Source organism: Malaclemys terrapin, chromosome 9 (assembly GCF_027887155.1).
Source record: "Malaclemys terrapin pileata isolate rMalTer1 chromosome 9, rMalTer1.hap1, whole genome shotgun sequence".
Taxonomy (NCBI): Eukaryota; Metazoa; Chordata; order Testudines; family Emydidae; genus Malaclemys; species Malaclemys terrapin.
In genome coordinates this window covers 74,312,031-74,328,298 of record NC_071513.1, presented here as the reverse complement: position 1 = coordinate 74,328,298, position 16,268 = coordinate 74,312,031, and the positions used below count along the sequence as shown (strand labels likewise).

Genomic DNA, 16,268 nt, shown 5'->3' with positions numbered 1-16,268 from the left:
AGTCAGAGGGTGGAAGAGGGTGGGGTATTTCCCAGGGAATGCCTTGATGAACTAGCACTCGGCTGAACCCTCAAGGGTTAACACATTGTTGTTAAAGGCAGCAGGAGGGGAGGGGAGACAGCATAGCAGACAGAGACAGACATGCACCTTATGTGTGGGAGAGAGAAATGCACACTGCCCCTTTAAGTAAGCTGACCCACTCTTAAGTGCATTGTCTTTTTAAGTGGATCAGGAAGTTGAGACAGCAGCTGCTGCCCCTAGCTCTCTCTGTCTCTCTCCGTCCGTGTCCCCACCCTGCTCTATATGGAGAAGGGGTAAGCAGGGTGTAGGAGCAGGGGGACACCCTGACATTAGCCCTCTTCCTCCCCCGCACAGTAAGCAGGAGGCTCGGGGAGCAGCTCCAAGGCAGAGGGCAGGAGCAGCACACGGCAGTGGGGGGAGGGACAGCTGAACTGCCGATTGCTAGCCTGCTGGGCGACTGCTGCACAGGGAACTTAGGGGAGTGGGGAGCTGATAGGGTGGCTGCTGGTCCACGCTGGTTACATGCCCCCACCAGCTAGCTCCAACGGGCTGCTCTTCCTGCAAGCAGTGGACAAAGCAGGAGGCTGCCAAATGACGTTAGAAGGGAGCATTGCACAACTTTAAATGAGCATGTTCCCTAATTGATCAGCAACGAAACAACGTTAACTGGGACACATAGAAATCCTAGTTGCATTAAAGGCAGTTTCATCAACTGGGAGGTTGTGGGAAGACTTTTCTTTGTGGAATGCATCTGTCTTGAAAACTAATAAACTGTTTCCTTTTTCATTTGTGTGTGCTTCTGTTGTCTCTCTTCTTCTTTGGCCAAAACCGATGTGTGAACAGTGACTGTGCCTAAGAAATGAACTTTGTAGATGGTACTTTTTCACATAACTTTAGAATGTTTTGCTCTAATACATAATTGCTTTACTGTTTCACTTCTAAAATGCAGAATTCTGATAACATGGGTGGATTGGTACTGTACTTCTCTTTAGGAAAATATAATGTATTCTACTCTGTAACTAAATAAAGTATAATATCACATCCATTTTGTAAGCCATGTAGACTAACAACTATGGTTTTATGTGGGTTTTCCCTAGGGAAGAGCCATCTTAATGATCAGATTCTTGAAAATTTATGTGGAATGTTATCTCTGCCTTGGATATATGGCCATTCTGATGACTCTTCTTTCAAGCTGTCTCCTTTCAGCTCAGATCTTCTAGATCTGAGCCAACAGATTGCAAATAGTTTCTGTAAGTATGGATACCATATTAGAGCTCTTCTATGATTGCACATTTGTGTATTTAATATGCTGCATATACATTGCTGTTCCTTTCATATGTGCTTCATAAATCCATTTGCTAGTGACAAACAGGAAGCATAACTTGGTATGTACCAGGCCTTACCTATCAACTTATGTTCAACATAAAATTTCACTGGAGATTCTAGCCCATATGGTTGTATGGGTAATCTTCTGAATGTGAACTGATGCAATGTTGTATCCATGAATATCCAGTCAGTCTGACACAATAGAGAACAATGAACTGGCCAACCAAATCCACAAATCTGTATCGCTTTCCAGCCATATGTTGCATTTGAGAGGAGGTGTTTAAAGTGCCAGAAAGCTATTATAGAAGATTAGGGTTGGAAGAGACCTCAGGAGGTCATCTGGTCCAACCCTCTGCTCAAAGCAGGACCAACCCCAACTAAATCATCCCAGTCAGGGCTTTGTCAAGCCGGGCCTTAAAAACCTCTAAGGATGGAGATTCCACCACCTCGCTAGGTAACCCATTCCAGTGCTTCACCACCCTCTTTGTGAAATAGTTTTTCCTAATATCCAGCCTAGACCTCCGCCACTGCAATTTGAGACTATTGCTTCTTGCTCTGTCATCTGCCACCACTGGGAACAGCCTAGCTCCATCCTCTTTTGAACCCTCCTTCAAGTAGTTGGAGACTGCTATCAAATCCCCCCTCACTCTTCTGCAGTCTAAATGAGCCCAGTTCCCTCAGCCTCGTCTTGTAACTCATATGCCCCAGCCCCCTAATCGTTTTCGTTGCCCTCCTCTGGCCTGTCTCCAATTTCTCCACATCCTTTCTGTAGTGGAGGGCCCAAAACTGGATGCAGTACTCCAAATGTGGCCTCACCAGTGCTGAATAGAGGGGAATAATCACTTCCCTCGATCTTCTGGCAGTTCTCCTACTAATGCAGCCCAATAAGCCATTAGCCTTGGCAACAAGGGCACAATGTTGACTCATATCCAGCTTCTCATCCACTGTAATCCCCAGGTCCCTTTCTGCAGAACTGCTGCTTAGCCAGTCGGTTCCCAGCCTGTAGCAGTGCATGGGATTCTTCCATCCTAAGTGCACTTGTCCTTGTTGAACCTCATCAGATTTCTTTTGGCCCAGTCTTCCAAGCTAGCTGGTTTCTTTATGATTTATAAGGACTCCCAAGTCTATCTCTCTTTTTGGTAGTAAATGCGTTAGTTGTCTCTTTAGATACCAATACATCACCAAACAGCTTCTGCAAGGACTGTGTCACCTACAAATATGGAATTATTAGAGGAACACCTCTGAACATGTGTAAGCGTGTTAAATGGTAAAAATAGAGTTGATGCAGTAGAAAGGTTTGGGGAAGAAGTTTCTTACAATGTTAACTTGGCCACACTGTATACCTTTGTTTTATGGCCTGTGTTAATTGTTAAGGCTGCAAGTTTGTTACGGAGGTCATGGAAGTCACGGATTCCGTGACTTTCTGTGACTTCTGCAGCAGCTGGTGTTGACCCAGGGGCTGCCTGAGTGGCCAGCAGCAGCAGTTTGGGTGTGTGGGAGGGGGCTCAGGGCTAGGGGCAGGGGTGTGTGTGGTGTGCTTACCTGGGGTGGGGGGCCCCCTGAAGCTCCTAGGTGGTGGAGGGGCGTCTTTGTGCCGCGCGCTGCCTCCCCTGCAGCTCCCATTGGCTATGCTTGTGGTGGGATCAGTGGAGGAGCCCCTGCCTCTGCCACCCAGGAGCTGCAGGAACAGAGCCGGTAGGAAACCCCGCCAATACCCCCAGCACCAGCGCGGGTCCCGGGTCACCTCCCCCAGCACCCGCAGCGCCCCTGGACCGCCTCCTCCCCCCCAAGCACCGCCACCCAAGTTTTAATCATAGTGGGTATTTTTAGTAAAAATCATGGACAGGTCACTACTGAGCCCATGAATTTTTGTTTACGGCTGGTGACCTGTCCATGACTTTTACTAAAAATACCCATGACTAAAACATAGCCTTATATGAGAACAATATGGCTAGGTTAACACTGCATGAGGGGAAAAAATAGCTTATTTAAATGAGAGAGCAAAGATTAAAACAGAAGAAATGGTGTATATAAACCATAGCATATTAAGTCTGTTTGCAAAACCTGAGACATAGGTGTGCCTTGTATTAATTGCCTTAAAGAAATTGTCTCATATTTCTACAGTATATTTTCTTTCCACCTGTTTGTCTTGTTCTTTTTTTCCTATTGGCAACAACAAAGAACTAATAGTATTCAAAGCCTTATGTAATGTTTGATTTTTGTTTTGTTTTTTCTCCCTCTTCTCCTCCATAGCACCTCAAACTCAGTCGCACTGTGTATTCCTTCTGTCTCTGTTCCCAAAAAACATATGTTTGGATTGGAGAAAATGTGTTTACCATTGGGCACTACAGAGTCCCCATGAAGTCATCCGAGCTAGTTGTGTTAAAGGATTCCCTGTCCTCCTGCACCAATTAAGTGTGAAATCCTACAGCATAATTCCCAAATCTCTCTTGTATGTATTAGTGCTGCTTTCACTTTTCCGATTACATGCTTGAAAAAGAAAACTATTACAGGAATGTTTGTGTTGGTGGATTGTTATTTTATTATTTATTTATATAGCATCCAAAATGTACTAGGGATCTCTCAGAACATATAAAAGACACATTCTCTGCCCATCAATCTTTGTCTAGATCAGGAGTAGGCAACCTTTCAGAAGTGGTGTGCCAACTCTTCATTTATTCACTCTAATTAAAGGTTTCGCGTGCCAGTAATACATGTTAATGTTTTTAAAAGGTCTCTTTCTATAAGTCTATAATATATAACTAAACTGTTGTTGTATATAAAGTAAATAAGGTTTTTTAAATATTTAAGAAGATTAATTTAAAATTAAATTAAAATGCAGAGCCCCCCAGACTGGTGGCCAGGACCCGGGCAGTGTGAGTGCCACTGAAAATCAGCTTGTGTGCCACCTTCGGCACATGTGCCATAGATTGCCTACCCCTGGTTTAGATAAACAAAAACAAACATGGGGAAGGGGGTTCATTGTGCAACAAACTGTGAAAGAAGTTATGCTTGTGCCTCATAGCTTTTTATACAGTCCCATTCTGTTTTCTTTCACCCGTCCCCCTCCTATGTACCTACCTTACCCTCTGCCCAATTTTGCACATGCAGCCTGCCTATTCCTGTATTAGTATACCAGATTAAAGATACCTTCTTTCTCCATCTACATTCTACCCTGTCCACCTCCCTTGTAGATTTATCACAGAGTTTGAATCAGTGATAAAAAAGAAAAACAAATAGCCATTATAGACTGTAACTATTTATGTAAACACTTTTTTAATTTAACTTGTTAAATATATGGAAATTATTGAATGTATTGCATATAAAATACAAATGACTCATTAAGTGATATACTGAAGATTTTTTTTCTTCTTTCATTACAGAGACCAAATCAATGATGTATCTGAGTTAGTCAAGAAGGCTTGTGCCAGTATTGTTGGGAAATTAGCTTGCTGTCTTGCTGGGACATTTAATTTAAGTCCTCAATTAACAGAACCTGATATTGAGCATGTAACTTATGATATTTTATGTAGCAGCCTCACGGTGATCTCTGCTCATGAAAATACATGTTCAGTGAAAGCCTCCATTTTCAAGCCATTTTTTAATCTTCTTGAAAGCAAAGTACCTAGTTCAGTAAAGCTAGGTAAAGTGATTTTATTTTTTTTCTTAGCCTTCACGCTCTTATGTAGTATACTAAAATTACTTGCACTGTCCTTTTTCGCCACCCGACTTCTGTGTTGTATTCCTTCTGTCAACCTGCAACTTGTACAGTAGGTGAGAAGAAGAGTGTTTGCGTATGGTCTGACAACACAACTTATGTGTTGGTAAGTCTGACCTGTGATACCTCACCACTGAGTGCCCTCAACTCGTGTTGAAGTCAATGAGGATTGTGGTTGCTTAGCATTTAGCACTAAAGGGCCTCTCCTTAATTGTTAACGTTATCTTCTATTCAATACCTTTCACTAATTCCACTCTTTTTTGTCTTTTTTGTCTCCCATCCCATTTTCTCAATCTTTATTTGCTTTCTTTTAAGTATGTTATAAATTAATAGTAGACCTCCTTCCCAAATAGGTCAAGCACTTGACTTTTGAAATGGTTGATGAATATGCAAGCTTTCTGGAAGCAAGAATATGCAAGCTTTCTGGAAGCAAAGAGAAATTGTGCTCATGATATTTTCCATTGGTTCTAGCTGGCAGAAGCAAAAAAAATGAATGCTTGACGTATCCTATCAGCTTCTGTTCCTCAACCCACACAACTGACATCTTAATATTTTTATTGGCTAACGTACAGTCAGCATTCACAAAATAGTTATGATGATGCACAGTGTAAACAAACTACAGTAGCCACTTGTGTATTTCTGTACACCATATTGCTCAACAAATGTCACTATAGATATATAAACATGAACTTTCAAGCATGGTTAACTTAACATCTACAACTAACATCTGATACTAAGTCCAATTAAATCTAATATCTACTGTAGTTACTCATTCTGTACCTTTCAGTAGAAGTCTAACATTTGATATAAATCTGAATTATAAATAGCCATTTTGTTTGACACATTTTTTAATAGCTTTATGAAATATAAAACAGGCTGTTTGATGTTTTTGTATATTATTTTATCATTAATTATTCTGGTACGTTTTTAAAAGAATTAAACACTTGTCTTCCTTTTCCTTCTTCAATCCATTTCTCTCTTCCTTAGCATTTATGGAGAATATACCTCATCTTTGCAAACATCTGGACTTTAGAGATGATGAATTGGATGTAAAGATTCTTGTTGGAGCTTTACTAAATCTAATGGAAGATCCTGATAAAGATGTAAGAGTGGCATTCAGTGACAATATCAGGAACATATTGGCATCCTTGGACTCTGAGGAAGGATTCATAAAAGAGGTGAACCCAAGATTTCTTTTCTAATGCCAAAAATGCAAAACTGTTACAACAAAAACAGTCTTGTTTAACTAATGTGTTGAATACTTTGTCCATTTCAAATTTGTTTTTTTCAGCTTTTTGTTTCAAGAATGAAAGAGGCCTATACAAATGCAAAAATTTCAAGAAATAATGAGTTGAAGGATACATTAATTCTAACAACAGGGGATATTGGAAGGTATCTTTTGGTTGTATGTTTTATTTTGAACATTCGTAAGTATTTTCGGTTTATAGTTCCGAGAAACTTGTTGCACAGGTGTGAATACAAGAATAATACTCTTTACAGATACATCCACACAGGCAGACCCTTGCATCTGTACTGAGCCTTGGTGTATTCACTAGGGTTCCACGTGGAAGGGTCTTCTGTCATAGGTCCAATTGTGTAGGGTCAGAGCCCAAGTGACAGTATTTTTTTTCTTTAGGAAAAGATAGCATTATAATTGGTTTTGGAAGGATTCGATTTTTATTAAGAAACGTTGATTTCACTGTACACACACAAACTGACAAATATTTCCACATATGATTATGGTTACGGTTCAGTATTTAACTTTTTGAATCTCATTGTCTGCTATCACTAAATAATTCTTGTCTGACATCCCATAATTTCCTAAAAGTGTGAAAATTTAGATTGATAAAATAAAGATATTATCCTTCAAAATTAATTTTAAAAGTTCAATTCTGCCAAGCCTAATTATAATTAATAAAGACAAGTCCATTCAAAGAGTAAGTCTTTATACTAAATGATGATTAAATACTATATATTCATATTTGTTGAAATCATCTGTTCTTTACCATGGCATCCATTTTGTGTACAATAGGAGATTATATAAAAATACAGTGACAAATTGTATTTATCATGGTAACCTGCATATGTTAGAGGTAGTCTCACTAGTGTTGTAACTAGCATTTCATGCTAACAGTGTAATTTTTTTCTGCTCACTTTTGAAAGGGCAGCGAAAGGGGATTTGGTGCCATTTGCGCTCTTGCATTTGTTGCACTGTTTGTTGTCAAAGTCCGCATCTGTGGCTGGAGCAGCATATACGGAAATTAGAGCACTGGCTGCCGCCAAGTCTATAAAACTGCAAGCCCTTTTCAGTCAGTACAAGAAACCTATCTGTCAGGTGAGGAAAAAGAGTATTACTTTCGGGAGCACACATTATATTGCTAGGTTGCAAAGGAAAACATTGCCTCACAGATGTGAATTTGTGTGGCAATGTTTTCCCCATTCACTTTTAAAAGTGGTGCTGAAAGTAAAATTTAAAAAAAGCTTTTGTTTTATGTAGAGTACAAATAGGAGGAGTTCTATTTGACATAATTTTCTAAAAGAAATTAACCTTTTCAAGGAAGACTGGGACTCTTACTTTTGATTGGGTTTGTGACACCAGCAGTGTCATTCTGTTTCCCTCTCATGTCCCAGCTCCCTAAGTATTGAAATAATAGAACCACATAATCTTTTGCATTATATGGCACACTTCCTCTACTTTTAAAATTGATATTACATTTGATCTTATGTTACAGTCATAATGCAACAGTGATTTTTCCCACAGGTTATTTAAAAGGTTAAGTCCTTTTCCGTTTTTAAATATTCCCAGAAGGCAGTAATGTAACATCAGTTTCTAGCTGGATGACATGCCACCATTAAGGTTTCCAAAGTAAATTTTTTAAATTACAACTTGAGTATCGTCAAATGTAATGATCCATGGTTTTCAGTTTTGGTCATCCTCAATTTAGTGTAAGTAGAAGAAAAATGTAGACAGGAAGAAAGAGAAGCTAAAACTTTTATCCTTAGATTAAGTGCTTGGCTGTATATCTTTGTTCAGTGTGGATTTTATGTTCTGGAGGTGGAAAACTAATATTGAAAGTTATCTTTTAATGTTTAGTTTCTAGTGGAATCCCTGCACTCCAGCCAGATGGCAGTACTTTCTAACACTCCATGCCAGAGTAATGAGTTACAAAAACAAGAGGCTGCTCATCAGAGAAGGATGGCCCTGGACACGTTATCTGAAATTGCCAATGTATTTGATTTCCCAGACCTCAACCGCTTTCTGTCTGTGAGTTGATAGGTTTTTTACTTCTGAATATTCTGAGCTTGGATTTTTTTTTAATTTTAGTCCACTATCTTCCTGTAAATCTTGTAACTCTGGATTTGTTTCTTAACCCCCTCCTCCTCTAATTGTTGGTAGCTATAAATTGGGATAATTTAGAATTGCTGCTGGTAATTTAAGCAGGGAGGAGATGTTCAATCCAGAAACTGCGGCATATTGAGTGGTTCAGATTCTGAGGGGAGGCAAACTACCCAAGTATTAAACAAAAGTACTCATTTACTCAAAGTATTTATTGGCTTCTGCAGCTTCTGAGTGGATAAGATGTTCAATCAAAAGTCTCTATTTTGAGCCCATTTTTTGAGCCCTCATTCAGGATATTTTTTTCCCTCTTCTCTAGGTAACCTTCTGTTCTTTGTTTCAAGCAGAAAATACCAAGATGCTTTGGTTAAATAACATCTTCATTTGTTGCTCTCCTTAATATAAACACTGCTTATTTTCTTTAAGGTCAAAGGGCTTGTCTATACTGCCCTGCAGATCGGACTACAAGAGTATGAATAGCAGTGCACACCAAACTTCTGCGCTGTAACTTCCCGTGTGGCTGCTGCAGATGTGAACTATAAATTCCTAGTTTGCATTAATGTTGTCCTGTTTGAAGAGGCCTACTTTAATATGAACTAGGAACATAGCCAAAGTTTTCACACAAGCTCAAACTTTTTTGATCAGCATCTGGTTTGTTGGTAGTGGGGAAATGTGCAACAGTTGGACAGGACAAAGTGTTCTGGTTGTGGTTTGTTTGTTTTTGTTTTCCTCTAGATTTCCTTTTGTTGAGAGGTTAACTAAATGAAACTATACTTTCACTTGCCATTTGTATGGATTCATAGCTCCTATTATTGCAGCCCTATGAAATTATTCTTTTTCCATTAGTCTTTCCATGACTAAGATATTTTCTTCTCTAGTATCCCTGTTGATTCGCTCTCACTAAGTCAATCTTAAATCAAGATAATAGGTGTACAGGTATAATTTCATATTGGCATACCAAGATTAAATACAGATTTTTTTCTGTAAGTGTTGTGCTTTTAATTTGTCAGCGAACCCTGCAAGTTCTACTGCCTGACCTTGCTGCCAAGGCCAGTCCTGCAGCGTCAGCACTTATTCGAACCATAGCAAAACAGCTGAATGTAAACCGAAGAGAAATCCTAATCAACAACTTCAAATACATCTTTTCCCACTTGGTCTGTTCCTGTTCTAAGGATGAGCTGGAGCGAGCACTTCACTACCTCAAGGTAACTTGAGCATTTGCCAGCTGTACATGTGCAGATTAGGAGCAATAATAGATGACAAGCTGGGGATATTTTTTCCTCTTTAAACACAATATATTAAATACATGAAAAGTTATTACACCAATTTTGTTTCCTAAATGTATTTTTTGTATATGGAGAATAGTTTTGTCAGCTTATAGTCAGTCCCTTTTGGTTGTAAACAAATGTCTTCTGAGCTGGCAGCTAAATTTAGAGCTCTGCCTTGGAAGGTTTGAATTGTCTGTTATATGAATGTAAGTTTTTTCTTAGCGCTATTGGACTCAAAGGTTCTTTCCATAAGACAATCTACCTTGTATTGTATATTTTGAGTATAATAACATTTGTTTTTTCTCTGCTGTTGGTATTGATTTATAGAATGAAACAGAAATAGAACTGGGCAGCTTGTTGAGACAAGACTACCAGGGATTGCATAATGAATTATTGCTACGTATAGGAGAGCACTATCAGCAGGTCTTCAATGGTTTGTCAATATTGGCTTCATTTGCATCGAATGATGATCTATATCAGGGACCCAGAGACATAACGTCACCTGAACTAATGGTAAGGAGAAATAAGTTACATCTGTTTTTAATTCAACAATCTCACTCTCCACTGTGAGGAAGGGGAATCATAGAATCGTAGAGTATCAAGGTTGGAAGGGACCTCAGGAGGTCATCTAGTCCAACCCCCTGCTCAAAGCAGGACCAATCCACAGACAGATTTTTGTCCCAGATCCCAGGAAAGGAAGTGTAGTAAATTTTGAGCACCTCTTAAAAATTAATATATAAAAACCTGAAGAAATTTTAATATTTCAGTACCCTACATTAAATAGAGCTTCTGTAACGTGGAGACAAAACACACAAATAAGTATAAAAACGCACAACCTGTTGAAGAAACTTCCATATAATTGAAGTAATAGAATGGTGTCTGTGCAGCCATATTTCTGTAAATGTCTTTCTCAAAGTAAATTATATATATATTGGAGGATCTTTGTTTGCCCTTTGGGATGTGTGTTAGGTTATCTCAATAGATTCCCTTTTTATTTTACCATAAAGATGTGCTTACAGTGAAATGTCTTTCCATTCACTTTATGCAGTCAGGCAAAATGTGAAACCTGACATGCTGTTCAAAAATTATTAATATGCTGTGAAACTTACTTAAACAAGGAACTATAATGGATAAATTGTCTCAATTTAATATTTAATCTCTAAATATTTCAGAATGTCTTATTGGTAAAAGTTTATTTTTTTATTTTTTTAGGCTGATTATCTACAACCTAAATTGCTGGGTATCTTGGCCTTTTTTAACATGCAGTTATTGAGCTCCAGTGTTGGCATTGAAGATAAGAAAATGGTGAGTGAACATCAGTTTGAACTGTAAAACAAGGACAAGTATGCAGTGTTTTCAGGCAACATGATGGCCAACACAGTAAGCTGCCTTGCAAGGACTGAGTTGTTGCTTTGAAATTGGTATTAAGCTCATGGCAAAATCTGAAAATTCTGCAATTCTGAGGCAATATCTTTTAGCCATGAGAAATGTGCCGGTTTCTCTTTTAAGCAGCCCTTTCTGGCAGATGAGTGGTGCTGACTGTTTCTGTGGAGCTGCTTCCAGTTGAAATGAAATAACCTCTGCCTTGCCAAATCTAAAGGTCACCTTTGGATCTCTTTCCCGCTTTTGATATTGTAGAGTTCTTTTTGAGAAACTCTCATCTTTACATTATATGGCTCTGTCCTTGCTTGATTTGCCTCTTAACTTAGGTGAACACTCCTTCCACCTTATCTATATTGACTCCTCTTCTTCCCCCTCTCTGTTGTTCCTAGAAGTCTGTCCTCCCATGATCTCTTGTCTTGCTTCCAGCCTGATGATTCTCAAATCTTCCTCTGGACCCAGACGTTTCCTCCATAGTCCGGGCTCACATTTCTTCCTGGATATTCTGCCACTCTCTCAAATGTAACAAGGCTAAAACATCTGCTGAGATTTCGCAGCTATATACTCTTTCTCTGCCTCCTTCACCATAACCATTGACAGCTCCACTATTTTCCTAGTCATTCAAGCTCACTGATTCAGTTCCACTCTGTTTTTTCCCCAACTAGTCTCTTGTCAAATCTTATTACTCTTCCGCTATAACATTTCTAAAATCTGTCTCCTCTTCTATCCCACTGTTGATTCATGACAGGGTTCTCTGTCTCTTTTACCTGGACTACTGTAGCCACCACTTCCTCTGACTCTTCCTTCAGTCTATCAAAGGGGTGTTGCCGCTAGAGTAACCTTGTTTTTGTTGTCACCCCTTGAATCCCTTTGTTGGCTTCCTGTCTATTTGAACATCAAGTTTAAACTTCCTCTCACTTTCTAGGAGCTGCATAAATCTACCCCTGCTTACATCTCAGCCTTTGCTTCACCTGCCCTACGTTCTGCCTCCGCTCCACTGAATCTTTCCACTCATGTCTTTTATGGCCCTTTTTGTCTGGAATGACCTCTTTGTGGCAAGCATCTTCACTCTCTGCCTTTTAAAATCCATATTTAAAAATCTCCTTTCATCTAATTTTCATGATTTACCTCTGAAGTTATTTGCATATCGTTCCTTGCCCTAACTTATTCCTGAATTTCTTCTTTCATGCTTCATACACGTTTAACATTCTTTATCTATTGTAATCCTCATCCTTCTCTTCCCTTTCTTTGTCATTTCTTATCTCTCTCTCTCCTGCCTTGAAGAGCTTACATTCTAAAGTAATCATATTTTTTTATTTGTTTAAAGTGCCATGCATACTAAGGGCACTATATAAGTATTAAACAATTCTCCAGCATGAGGACCTCTAGAAAGGGGGGGAGTGAAATTTGGGGAGCCTGGAAGATTCTTTCCTTGCTTCTTAAAATGTGAAGGGAAAATTCATTATTTTCTGAATAGAACATTTTTATACAAAGGGAATTTATTACACATGCTTACAGAAGGTAATGTTTAATGGAAAGATTATGTGAATCTTGTAAAAAGAAAAATGTTGTGTTCTGTTTATACCATTTAGGAGAATGACCATGTCCAAAGTTTGAAGTTTTAAAGGGAAAAAGTAAAATGATTATTTACTTAAGGATTTATATTTCCATTCTTTTATAATAGAAATTTGCTAGTCGTCTGGTTATTGTTCCCCAGAGACTACATAAAGAAAGACTGTAAATTCTGTAATGGTGGAGGCTTATGGCTCATATTCTTATTATTGCAAATGATTTTCTTCTTTGAGAGAAGAATTCATTGTAATACTTATATAATGGCATGATTACAGAATTATTGTGGACTTCCAGAAAACTTTATATGTCAATATTTCCCTTTATTAAATTGCTGAGAATTCTACAAAGTACTAAACTGGAGGATGGGAGGTTTAGAAACCTTAGCTGCAGTTCTTTTTTGGTGTCCAGTGGTGGGGAGTCTCCCCTTCCCCTCCCTCTCACCCCCTGACCATGATTTGGTTTGCTTATAGAGTCATTCCTTGCTTGTGGCACACAGGGAATTCTCCAAAGAAAACAAAACAAACAAAAAGGTTCTTTTCTCTCTCCCTCCCCTGAGACAGGGATAATCAGAATAAAAAAGAGACAAAGGTGGTGCAGTCTTTTTTGTCACCCCTTTGGGGTTTGGCTTATCTGCAGGTATAGCATCTTTAATCAGGGTTAGGATCTGCCTTCAGCCCTTTCTTTTGGGTCACTCCCACTTTAAACCTGGTCCATGCAGTCTCAGGAGTCGCAAGGTCAGTGACTGTCTTCTTCTATATTGATCTGTCCCTATAGCTTGCAGTCTCTAAGATACAGCAGTCTTCTTCCTAGTCATCATCCCTTCCTCTGTCAGGCTTTGCCTTTTTAAGCTTTCTCTCTCCAGGCAGAGCAAACCTTTCTAGGTGTGCCTGGTTAGTGCTGGCTGAGCCCAGAAGAACTTTTTAGCCTTCTCTTATTAGAGGGAGGGTGTGCCCCCTCACAAATCCTAGAAAACTATTGGGCAGAGTAACCTCCATATGTGCTATGTAGTCATTATAACCATAAGCTGCAAGGAGGGATGACAGCAGTAAAGCTTCTCTTCAACAGTTAGTGTTCAGCATTGAGAAGACCATGATCAAGGTGGTGACAACTACTATATTACTTTGAGCAGCAAAAAGATCTTGAAGAAAGTTCTGAAGTCTTGAAGATAAAACTGTTATAGAAGTATGAGACAAGCAGTATAGTGATGAATGAAAGTCCTTAATAATTAGCTGAGTAACTAAAATGAGACTGGATTTCAAATTCCAATACAAATTCTCTGCATGATGGCTGCCCTTCTTTTACAATCAGCTCACTGAAATACTATAATAGTTGTATGTGATTGAAATCTCTTCAGGTCAAAGAGCCCTTTACTCAATAGCCTTGCTATTGCAGCTGATCAAGACACTATTGTGTACAAATACAATAGGAATTTGGAAGTTGCTTTAATGGTTTCAAAGAAAATGGTGTGTGGTTTTAATTTTGACCATAAAGTTTTAAATTAGTGTTAATTAAATTAATGATTTAACAACTAAACTCTTGTATAAAACTTTCAGCTGCAAATTATGGACAAAAGTTAACATCTAACAGTTAATTTCTTATTTCACTGTACAATTAATTTATCAAATATCTATTTTGTTCAAGAGAGATTTCCTTATTTTCAGGCCTTAAACAGTTTGATGTCTTTAATGAAGCTTATGGGTTCCAAACATATCAGTTCAGTAAGAGTGAAGATGATGACTACACTGAGAACAGGCTTAAGATACAAGGATGACTTTCCAGAGTTATGCTGCAGGTGAATTGACAATGTACTCAGACAGCAACTTATTTCAAATTCTGTGTATGGGTGTTCTGGTGTATACCTATAGCTCATGAAACTAAAATTATTTTAAATACTTAGTGTTTGCATCTCATGATTCACTTAAAATGCCCATATGCAGAAAAAAATATTTATTTTTTTGTTGTTTTTCCTTTTCATTTAGATCATGGGACTGTTTTGTTCGATGCCTGGATCATGCTTACCTTGGCTCCCTACTCAGTCATGTGATAGTAGCTTTGTTGCCCCTGATACATGTCCAGCCAAAAGAAACTGCAGCAATATTTTATTTTCTCATAGTTGAGAACAGGTATTGTCACTGGAAATATTTTGCATATGCGTTAGTGGCTCAAGTATGATAGTAGGAGTGGTAGCAACCCTTATATTAAAACTATCTAATAATGGTAAGGTTTTTTTCAAGAGTTCCAACACCTCCATAACTTGCAGCAGACTTTGAAATTTGGGAGCGGATGTTCCTGTGAGGTGTCTTTATGTTGGCCAAGCCTTAACAAATTTTCATGAAGTCACTTTCCAATCTGTTGAAAGATTGCCATTTTCCTGCCTGTGTATTTCTTAATACAGCTTGTTCCTGGCTTGCTGCCAAAATCCATTGATAATTCCATTAGCATTGCACATACACTGTTCCATTGTCTTGCCTCTGTCATTTTGTCTATGTCATGCTATGACAATGGTAGTCACCCCTGTTAGTGCTGGTTTCCCCCATCAAACTGTCCTTGGGCTAAGGGGAAGATGTACTGGGCTGGGAACCAAAGGACCATGGGTTCTAGACTTGTTTGTTCCAGTGACAGGTGTTAATAATTCTGTCCCCTTCACAACCATGTTATTGAGTATGGCCTCCTTTCTCACTGAGAGGTCATACAAACTGGGAATAGAATCCAGGTCTCTAATATGATAGACCCAAGTCTTAGTAATTAGCCATACTATATTTCAGAAAAAATCTTCCAAATCTTAGTCAAGAACTATGTTGCCTATAAAACAGTGGTGGGCAACCTCCAGCCCACGGGCCGCACACAGCCCATCAGGGTAATCTGCTGGTGGGCCACCAGATCGTTTGTTTACATTTGCATGGCCACCTGCAGCTCCCAGTTGTCGCGGTTCGCTGTTCCTGGCCAATGGGAAGCACTATAGGTTAAGCAATCGTTGGAGCACATTGGTTTGCTATATTGGTTCACATTGGGTAGATATGTTTTATGTGTGTTTTCCCAGAATGGGAAGCAAAACAAAACTAGATTATTCTCACCCTTCTCCCAGTTCCCAGGAGGAGGAGAGTTTCACCTCTCTGAGGGAATATCTACACTGCAGCTGGGAATATTGTTCCCCGCTTGAGTGAACAGGTGAGCGTTAGCTCTGCTTGAGCTATTTTTCTAAATGTAGCAGTGTGGTCAGGGGTAGCACAGATGGCACCTCAGGCTAGCTGCCTGAATACACACCTGCCTAGTTGTTTTGGGTACATACTGAAGCAGCTAGCCTGAGCCACTGCCCATGCTACCGCTGGCTACACAGCTATATGTAGCACACTAGTTTAAACAGAGCTAGCGTGTCTGTCTACCCGAGCTGAGAAGCATGGTCCCAGCTGCAGTGTAGACGTACCTCGAGAGGGATTGAGTGATGGATGGAGAAGCTAAAATGCTCCCACGGTTGGAAAGAATTGTCTTTTAAGAGACCAAGTTGATTATGGGAGGGGGAAAGAACACTTATTTCAGATAAAGTCTAGTAGCCAGAGAAGTAATTTTTTTTTTTTTTAAATTCGGTTAACTAATTAAATGAAATCTTATTTCTAACATATTGAATGCATTTTATCCTATTTTTCAC

The 16,268-nt window shown here is 39.1% G+C and overlaps 1 protein-coding gene across 2 annotated transcripts in view; it reads left to right on the top strand.

Annotated features, from left to right (window-relative positions):
• The window catches only part of ATR (ATR serine/threonine kinase), an 80,069-nt gene that overhangs the window by 15,291 nt on the left and 48,510 nt on the right, over positions 1-16,268 (top strand). For both annotated transcript variants that reach the window (XM_054040051.1, XM_054040052.1), the window contains exons 8-19: positions 1,119-1,271; positions 3,601-3,799; positions 4,731-4,990; positions 6,053-6,243; positions 6,357-6,457; positions 7,229-7,400; positions 8,160-8,330; positions 9,413-9,607; positions 9,998-10,183; positions 10,883-10,975; positions 14,284-14,414; positions 14,602-14,745. In XM_054040051.1, the coding sequence (XP_053896026.1) occupies positions 1,119-1,271; positions 3,601-3,799; positions 4,731-4,990; positions 6,053-6,243; positions 6,357-6,457; positions 7,229-7,400; positions 8,160-8,330; positions 9,413-9,607; positions 9,998-10,183; positions 10,883-10,975; positions 14,284-14,414; positions 14,602-14,745 (1,996 nt within the window). The remainder of the gene's footprint in view (positions 1-1,118; positions 1,272-3,600; positions 3,800-4,730; positions 4,991-6,052; positions 6,244-6,356; positions 6,458-7,228; positions 7,401-8,159; positions 8,331-9,412; positions 9,608-9,997; positions 10,184-10,882; positions 10,976-14,283; positions 14,415-14,601; positions 14,746-16,268) is intronic.